Genomic DNA, 10,179 nt, shown 5'->3' with positions numbered 1-10,179 from the left:
GTAATGTACCAAACAGTGTTTCTTTGCTATTCATAAGGTTTTCCCTGGCCAATTCTTTCAGAAGTGGATGACCTCTTCCTTCTTCCTAGTCTGTCTCAGTCTATAAACTGAGAAGGTTAGGGGACTGAATTCAGAGTACTGGCACTAGAAGGCTTTCTTTCTCTGTTGGTTCTGGAAGAAGATCCTTGTCTCTTCAGCTTCTGCCTCCTGGTTCCTTGGAGATCTCCATGTGTCTTGCCATGTATCTTAACTTCATCTCTCCTCTGCTTATTTGTTTAATCTCAAGAGAGATTGTCTCAAGATAGACCCTACATTAATCCTGCCTCATTAACGTAACACAGACAGACCATTTACAAATGGGATTATAACCACAGGCATAGAGGTTAGTATTTACAACACATATTTTTAGGGGACACAATTCAATCCATATGAGTCAGAATTGACTTGATGCCGTTAGGTTTGGTTTTCTTGGTCTTAGCAGTCTTCCTTAATAAATTCAAACTGGATGCTTAAGCCTTTCCATACAGAAGTTTTTTAAGCCTAAAGTGTTTTTCTAACACAGTTATAAATTCTGCAGTTTTATAGAGCTAGCCACTCCTTGAAAGGAGGGTTGGGCAATCCTACTTCTGTAATGATAACTGCCTCAGAAACCCAAGGAGGGGTTGCTAGGAGTCGGGTCTGACTCTCTGGCAAATAACAACAACAACAACATAATTAAAAAATATGCTCTAAATTTGAAAATATTTATATTTAAAATGTTATTACAGGTCTTGCAGATACTTGACTTGTATGCTCAGGTGTATGAAGAACTCCTGGCAATTCCTGTTGTAAAAGGAAGAAAGACTGAAAAGGAGAAATTTGCAGGAGGAGACTATACAACCACAATAGAAGCATTTATTTCTGCTAGTGGAAGAGCTATACAGGTATCAGATTGCTGCATGGAATTCTGTTTGCTGCATAGCCTAGGGGTAGACCCAATAATTTCTTCTATCATCAGAAAAAATCCTTTTTAAAAATAAGTATCATGTGTTTTCTGGGACCCTATTATAACTTCAAGCAGATCTGTCCCATTCCCCTAACTCTCCCATGGCAATTATGTAATCTTTACTTTTGGCAATAGCTTGCTCCTTAATTACCAAAGCATAGGTTCCTTAGGTCTTTTTCTTCCCCCTGTAAATTTTATTTGTTTTGTTGTTGTTGAGAATAAAACACTAAATAAAGCATAAACCAATGCAATAGTTTTTATATGTACCGTTTAATGAGTTGTGCAACCATTCTCACCCTCTTTTTCTGAGTTGTTCCTCTCATTAACATAAACTCACTGCCCCCTAAGGTTCCTTTCTAATCTTTCAGGTTGCTGTTGTCAATTTGATCCCATATAGATTGTTCTTAAAAGAGCTTAATGTTCAAGGCATTCATTTTTTACTTGTTAAGCTAAACTCTCATTTGGTTTTAAAAAGACTTCAGGTGATAATTTTGGTTTAAGGTTTAAAGATTATCTCAGGGGAATAGTTTCAGGTGTTCATCCACCTTCCATGGCTCTAGAAAGTCTAGAGTCCATGATAATTTGAAAATTCTATATTTCCCTCCATTTGATGAGAATTATTCTATGAAAACTTTGATCAAAATATTCAATAATCATAGCCAGGCATTATCAAGTTCTTCTGGTCTCATGGCAAAGGAGGCAGATGTTCAGAGGCAATTAGCCACATATTCCATATCCCCCTTTTATTCCTATTTTCCTCCTTCCTCTCTTGTTTCAGGTGAGTAGAGACCAATTGTTGTCCCTTGGGTGGCGGCTTGCAAGCTCCTTTTAACTCTTGTAGGTAAAGTTATTCTTATGAGAAATGCTGCATAGAACAGTGTACTAGTCACTTGTGGCTAATCTTAGTCTCTTGTTAGGGACCCCCTGGTGGTGCAGTGGTCATATGCTTACTGCTAATCAACAGATTGGTGGTTTGATCCCCCTAGCTGCTCTGTGGACAAACAGACCTGATAATAATCTGCTCCTGTAAAGATTACAGCTTAGGAAACCCTGTGGGGCGGTTCTTTGTCATATTGGGTTGCTGTGAGTCAGAATCGACTCAGTGGCACTTACTCTTGCTATATCAATTACACTTATATTTTAAAACACATTTCGTATTAAAAAAACAGAGAAAATAAAACTGGTCTAGTACTGTTTTGGGAGCTCTGGTAGCATAGTGCCAAAGGCACTTGACTGCTAACCAGAAGGCTGGCTGTTCAAACCCACCAGCCACTCCTCGGAAGGAAGGTTGGGCAATCCTACTTCCATAGTGATACTGCTCGGAAACCCAAGGAGGGGTCGCTATGAGTCGGGGCTGACTTGATGGCATATAACAACAACAACAAAGTACTGTTTTAGAATGTATTCTTAATCCTCTTTAGAGGCAACACAGGTTATTAAAAATTAAAGCTATATATCTCTATTTTAGGGAGCAACATCACATCATTTAGGGCAGAATTTTTCCAAAATGTTTGAAATCATTTTTGAAGATCCAAAGACACCAGGAGAGAAGCAATTTGCTTATCAAAACTCTTGGGGCCTGACAACTCGGACTATTGGTGTTATGACCATGGTTCATGGGGACAACATGGGTTTAGTATTGCCACCCCGTGTAGCCTGCGTTCAGGTAAGGAAAACGTTTCTGTTTATTTTGTCTTTTATAAAAATATGTCATATTTACAAAAGGAATTTGAAAACGTGATTTTTCTGAATATCATCCAGTCAGGTTTCATGGAGACAGAAACAAGATGGCATATACTGCAGACCTTAGTGTTTGATTTGTGTTATTTTATTGCTTCTTAAACTTAAATTTTTTTTTTTAGTTATTTCATATAAAACTTTTTCAGAAATAATTATTTTATATGGTTTATAATAGTTTAGGAGCTCTGGTAGCATAGTGCTTAAGGCACTTGACTGCTAACCAGAAGGCTGGAGGTTCAAACCCACCAGCCATTCCTCAGAAGGAAAGTTGGGCAATCTACTTCCGTGGCGATACCACCTTGGAAACCCAAGGAGGGGTCGCTATGAGTTGGGTCCAACTCGACAGCACATAACAACATCAATAATAGGTTAAATGAAATAAGGATGAGAATGCACTTAGCATGGACAAGTGATACACAGCTGTTTGGTAGACCTAATGTGTAGATTGGTGACGCAAGCAGTTAAGTACTTAGCTACTAGCCAAAAAGTTGGCAGTTCGAACACTCCCAGAAGTGCCTTGGAAGACAGGCCTGGTAATCTGCTTCTTAAAGATTACAGCCTTGAAAACCCCGTGGAACTGTTCTACTCTGTACACGTGGAGTCATCATGAGTCGGAGTCAACTTGGCAGCACTAAACAACAACATATGTAAATTAGAAATTACACAAATGGATTTGTGTTAAATTTGATAGTTACTAGTAGGTTTTTAACTGCTGGGTAGTATATAATGATATGGCTTCATTACTTCTGCATGCTGATTCTTTATATAAATTTGGGACATTTTTCTGCATTCTAGGTAGTGATTATTCCTTGTGGCATTACAAATGCACTTTCAGAAGAAGACAAAGAAGCCCTGATTGAAAAATGCAACGATTATCGAAAGCGGTTGCTCAATGTTAACATTCGTGTTAGAGTTGATTTGAGAGAGAACTATTCACCAGGTTGGAAATTCAATCACTGGGAGCTCAAGGTAAATGCCTCAACTGTGTCTTTTACCCATACATACCCAATTTGGACTTAGATTTTGTTTTTACATGTGCTTTTCTACAACTTGAAAGAGCTCTGGTGACACTGTAGTTAAGGCATTGGGCAGGTAACCAAAAGGTCAGCAGTTTGAACCCACTAGCTGCTCCGTGGAAAACAGACGAGGTAGTATAGTGTATTTCCCTAAAGATTTACAGCTGTGATAACCCTGTATGCGGGTCGCCATGAGTCAGAATTGACTTGATGATGGTGGATTTGGTTTGGTGGTTTTTCTACAACTCGAGACTTTTTTATTCATTACTGTTCTGTGTTTTGATAGTTGTGAGTTATTTGTTTGTTTGTTATTTTATTTTACCCTTCTTTAAAGAAGTATTTGATACTTAATACAGTTCATGGCTTTGTAATATTAATACCTAAAGTTCATGTATTTGCTAAATTTAAATAGTTTGTGGAAGTTTGTTTTTATTATGTTAGAATAGAAATGATCTTGAAGACCTGTTTGTGACTGATAAACTTTAAATGGTTAGTGTACTAAAATGTTTATGCCAGGAATTTATATAAACCTTTAAACAGTAAGACCATCCAAATAGTAGTATGTGGGCATCACTTAGCTGTCATTGTTATAGAAAATTAACAGGGCATCAGTGGCTAATTTCATAATTGTTTCTCACACCATGTTGTTTTCACATTTCACACCAGTTTGTTGATTTTTATTTTTGCCAGTCTTGATATGGATTTAATGCTTTTACTATAACTTTAATTGATTACACATTTTTATTTTATTAGGTGATCTATCTTAATTCCATTTTTCATATTTCTGGGTTTAAACATTTTTTCTTACAATGAAATAGGAACTCTTACTCCTAGAAATTAGGAGTCAAGGTCGTATAAACTCAAAGGGCAGGAGATGTGATGAGATTGCAGCACTAAGGTTTCAGGTTCAGAGCCCAGCAGTATTGACAGTATACAGCATTAATACATCTAGGGTTGAAATATTCATCACCTTGTTGGTTGTATAAGGTCCCTGAGGTAAATCTGCTGTGCTGAAGAATTTAATTATACTGCTATTGCTTCCCATTTATGCAATATACTTTATTCTTTACTTAGAAAAAGCTGTTGTGGTATCAGTAGGCACTTACCAATTATACTTGCCTCAGGTATCAAATATTAAAGGAAGTTCATACAACTTTCATTGCTCCAGGAAGTTGGGAGTCCATGAGAATTTGAAGTTCTAGTCTTCATCTTGCATTTGATTGGTGTTCTCCTGCAGAATCTTTGATCAAAATATTCAGTATTAGTAGCGGGCACCATCCAGTCCTGGTCTCATTAAAGGAGGCAATTGTTCATGGAGGCAGTTAGCCACACATTCCATACCTTCCTTCTGTCCCTGATGCTGCTTCTTCCTTTGTTGCTCCAGGTGAATAGAGACCAATTTTTATGCCTTGGATAGCCAATGTCTTTTATTTTACATTACCCTCTTGCATATATCCTTTTCTATCTTTTTTACGGGAGCTCTGGTGGTGTAGTGCCTAAGGCATTTGACTGCTAACCAGAAGGTTGGTGGTTCAAACCCACCAGCCACTCTTCGGAAGGAAAGTTAAGCAATCTACTTCCAGAAAGATACCACCTCAGAAACCCAAAGAGGGGTCGCTATGAGTCGGATCCAACTCGATGACAGTGAGGCTCTTTGTTTTTCCACCGTTATGTTTTACTTGTACTAATTCTTCCACTTATGTTGTAAAACTTTTTATTTGACACGATCACAAACTTAGAATAAAGCAAGTACAGTATAAAGATTAATTTTTCCTGAACTCTCTGAGAGTAAGATGTTTACCTGATGCTCCATCATCCTATAAACATACTCTCCTACGTCATCACAGTAAAACCAAACGACAAAAAAAAAAAAAAAAAAACCTGTTGCCATCGAGTTGATTCCAGCTCATAGCAAAGTAATCATAATACAATCAATAAAATCACAACATTGCCATTCATACATTACTACCATCTAATTCTAGAGCTCATTCAGGTTTTGCCAATTGTCCCACTGGTGTCCTTTATAGCAAAAGGCTGTATTTCAGAACTATGTGTTATATATAGTTAGTGCATCTCTTTAATTTCACTCTGGAACATTTCCTTGGCTTTCCTTTAATTATCATGATCTTGACACATCACATTTCTTCTTAGCCTTCCCATTTATTTATTTGTATCTTCACAGGCCCATGGTTTTCAGTATCACTCAGTAGGTTATAATCTGTTACTATCATTCTTTATTTTGATGTTGACTTTGTCTCTGATTTGAACAGTAGGATACCTAAAAGCTGGCCTTTGTGTCCTTTTGTCATGACCCTATCATTTTTTGAGCATTTACTTGCTCTCTAGCATAAGATGTCATAGGCTTACTTGTATCTCCTTACCCCAGTCCTGAAATTAGCCATATCACTAAGAAGTCCTGGTTCATTTTAGTGGAGAATGGTATTTAGAAGCCAAGGTCTTAGTGTTGGATATATGTATTGCTACTGGACTATCACTGCTCCCAAGCCTTCTCAGTAGACAATGCTAGGGAATGTATGTGTGTATAGGTGTACCTGTACGCATGCATATACTTCCACATTTACCTTATATCCATATCTAGCTATATATGTTGGAAACCATGAATTAACATAAATACCTTCAATTTCAATTAAAAAAAATCACAGGGCTTACTCTGATTTTCCCCATTCTGTATTTGCAATTCCCTTTTCTGACAGAAATGTAGCTCCAGTTATCCTTAATATAACTATTTATTATTTTAATTCGTCTTCCTGAATGTCACCAATTTTCCATTGTCCTTGTTATCTACTTGCCTTCCTGAATGCCCTTCTCATTCAACTTGGGCTCTGTCACTTCATTTCTGGCTATTCTCATGCATGGATGGTCTCCTACGTCATCACAGTAAAACCAAACCTGACTCAGGCTCTGACACCATACTCTGGGCCACCATGGCAGTCTCTTGATCTAGTACAAGATTCAGTCCTGTTGCATTTAGTTTTATATTTGTTTAGGAGTAGTTTCTGTGTCTTTATTTGTCACTCATTTCATTGATGTTTTCTTTAAATATAGGTCATTTTTTTTAGAATATTCTTCAGTTTTGGTGATTTTTCTCATTAGTTTTTGCTCTCTCAAGTCACTTTTTCCATGGCACTTTTTTTTTCTGTTTCACGTGAGAAATTATCTTCCCTTCTGGCTTTCTATATTGATTTTTATTATTTGTATGCACACCTTAATTATCCTAGAAAACATAAAGCTTCTTGAGGACAAGATTTTCTTCTTCATCTTTTTAATTTCATTGCATTCTGCACTGCTGTGTCTTATACATGCATGTGTAATACAGTAGATGAATAAATTTGAAAAGCATGTAATATTTAGTATGTAATCATTATCTCATTTTATAAAATAAGTCTTCTCTAGAACTAAGTCAGGATTTCTAGAGTAGCATTTTAAAATTTTCCTTTGGCTGTGATTTAGGGAACCATTTGGCAGCTAAGCTGTATCTAGAAAATCCTAACTAGTAAGTTGAATATCTCAAATTATGTTCAGAAGATCATTCACTCAAAGAGAAAATTATTAAAAACCTGTTTATCTGGTAAGGTTCTAGGCCCTAAAAAGGAGGTCCCTCTAGCCTTAGGGATTTTAATCCCCTCATAGAGCAAATTCATTATATGCATTCATAAGGATTGAATATTTGCAAGACCTAACCTTGCACATAGTTAATCTTTAAACTCCTTTGTTAAAATCAGAGAGTATGGAGCAGTGGTTCTCAAAGTGTGGTACTAGGACCATCAACATTAGTATTAACTTAGACATTTATTTGTTAGTAGCAGTATCAATTTTCAGGCCCTATACCTAACTTAAGGAGCTCTGGTAGTGTGGTGGTTAAGGTATTTGGCTACTGACCCAAAGTTCAGTGGTTCAAACTCACTAGCTGCTCTGTGCAAGAGATGGGACAGTCTGTGGAAACCCAGTGGGGGTTGCTGTGAGTCGGAATTGACTTGATGGCAGTAAATTTGTTCTTTGTATACCTGATTGAAGAAACTCTGGGGGTGGACACTAATAATCTGTGCTTTAATAAGTGCTCTGAGTGATTCAGAGTGACACCAAAGATGGAATATCCAGAACTAGAGTGTCCAAGTAAAGCACGCCTTTGTACCATGAATGAGTCATGGCTGTGTCAATGTCCTGATCCCCTCAGTGGTTTGGGGTGGCTTTAGCCTCAAGAAGTTTTCTCTGTTTACTCCAGTGTCCACTACAAATATAATTTTCTTTTCTTTCCTTTTATTTTCTTTTAGAGTTTGTTTTACTTTCAATGTTATGTGTACATTTAGTTTCACTCCCCATTTACCATGTCCAACCCCAACCCAGTCTTCTCCCCTCCCTGTCCAGTAACCCTCCCCCCGTACCCCTCATAGTTATGCACTCCTGTGTGTCCTGCATTTCCTCCGTGTGAATGTCGGTCCTATGGTGCCCCGTGGTCTATTGCTCCAAGGGATGTATTTCCATAGAGTATGTGGGTGCGTCACCCAGGGTTGAGTAGTCTGCATGTGCATTTTGTTTACTTTTGATGTACAGCCAGCCCCTGGGAGTGAGTTTTATTCCAGGCCCAGAGTGTATCCCAGGGCCATAGTATTGCGGGTCTCACCAGACTCCATCCAACCAGTAATTCTGGTCATTACTGAGTTTTTGGATTTTGTTCCACATTTCTCCTCCCACTCTATCCAGGATCTCTAGATTTGATCCTCTGCTGAGTGGTTGGCATTGGTAGCCAGGCACCATCTAGTTCTTCTGGTCTCGAGGGCTGTTGTGTCCCAGGGCTGATTGCTTCCAAATGCCCTTGTTTTTTTCTTTTTGCACTCTTCTTCACTTCTGGCACTAAGAGACCATTAGATGAATCTTAGATAGCCACTTGAAAGCTTTTAAGACCCCAGTCACTGCTCGCCAGTGTAGGATGAGGAACAAGGCTTTATGTGTTTTGTTGTACCAGTTGAGTCTGGTGTCCCCCAGTACTATGGTCCTGAGACAGTAGATTGTTGGATCTCTCTCCCACGGTGTCTGGGTGTCTGTGAGGGATTACTCTGTGTCTGTCTTCTCTTGTTTCTGTAAGGATTGCAGGTATTTTGTATCATTGGTATCTGTGCAAGATTAGCCTTTGCTGAATCTATCCTTGGTCTAGAATATACTCCTATTCACTGACCCCCATCTGATCCTCTCAGGTGTTTATGTGTTTATCTATAGCTTGGTGTTTGGTGTTGATGATAATGCAGTATTGTGGGCACACTGGTTGGTATTAGCATCTGTCGTTCTATCTCCTATGTGCACAATTCAGTATCCTTCCTTTTCCTAATGTTGTCATGGTGGTCACAGACTCTTTCCATACATCCTACCCCTTACCCACGTCAGCATGTGGGCCCCAACTAGCCTGGAATTAATCCCTCCCCTTCTTTCCTCATCCTGGTAACCTCCAAATTGAGTTCCCTTTCACAAACAAATCCTTCTTTGTCTTTTTACAGTCATGGGCTCATACAGTACTTGTCCTTCCGTGATTGACCTCATTGATCTTTAATGTAGCGTAGTGTTCCCATGTGTGCATGTACCATAATTTGGTTATCCACTCACCCGTTGATGGGCATTTAGGTTGTTTCTATCTCTTTGTTATAGTGAACTGTGCTGCAGTGAACATAGTTGTACATATGTCTGTTTGTGCGCTGTCTCTCGCCTCTGTAGGGTATACTCTTAGTAATGGAATTGCTGGGTCAAATGGTACTTCTATTTTCAGTTTTTTAAGGAAATGCCATACCGTTTACCACAATGGTTGTACCATTTTACAATCCCAACAGCAGTTCACAAGAGTTCCAAGCTCTCCGCAACCTCACCGGCATTTGTTATTTTCTGTCCTGCTGAACTTTGCTGTTATTGCTGGGATGAGGTGGTATCTGTGGTTATTTTGATTTGGTTCTCTCTAATGACTAATAATTGCAAGCAGTTTCTCATGTGTTTGTTGGCTGCCAGTATTTCATCTTTGGTGAAGTGTCTGTTCAAGTCTTTTGTCCATTTGTGAATTGGATTATTTGTCTTTTTGGTGTTGAGGTGTTGAAGTTTTCTATAGATTTTAGAAGTAAGGCCTTTATCGGATATTTCATAAGCAAATATTTTCTGCCAATCTGTAGCTTCTCTTTTTACCCTTTTGATGAAGTCTTTCGATGCACATAAGAATTTAATTTTTAAAAGGTCCCAGTCATCTAGCTTCTCTTCTACCTCCTGTACATTCTGGGTTATGCTTGATAGTCTATTTATGCCATAAATTAGGGCCCCCAGATTTGCCCCATTTTGTCTTTGATGAATTGTGTAGTTTAGGATTTTACATTTAAGTCTTTGATCCAGCTTGAGTTTGTTTTTGTGTATGGGGTGAGATATGGGTTTTATTTCATTTTTCTGCAA

The 10,179-nt window shown here is 38.3% G+C and overlaps 1 protein-coding gene across 1 annotated transcript in view; it reads left to right on the top strand.

Annotated features, from left to right (window-relative positions):
* Positions 1–10,179, top strand: part of EPRS1 (glutamyl-prolyl-tRNA synthetase 1) — a 118,757-nt gene that overhangs the window by 78,589 nt on the left and 29,989 nt on the right. Inside the window, exons 27-29 of the mRNA XM_042780420.1 lie at positions 768–923; positions 2,454–2,651; positions 3,521–3,694. Coding sequence (XP_042636354.1) covers positions 768–923; positions 2,454–2,651; positions 3,521–3,694 — 528 coding nt within the window. The remainder of the gene's footprint in view (positions 1–767; positions 924–2,453; positions 2,652–3,520; positions 3,695–10,179) is intronic.

The sequence above is a fragment of the Orycteropus afer genome, unplaced genomic scaffold, assembly GCF_000298275.1.
Source record: "Orycteropus afer afer isolate SDZICR_OR568_19922 unplaced genomic scaffold, OryAfe1.0 scaffold00039, whole genome shotgun sequence".
In the NCBI taxonomy this organism is placed as follows: Eukaryota; Metazoa; Chordata; class Mammalia; order Tubulidentata; family Orycteropodidae; genus Orycteropus; species Orycteropus afer.
This window is presented reverse-complemented; position numbering and strand designations above follow the sequence as displayed.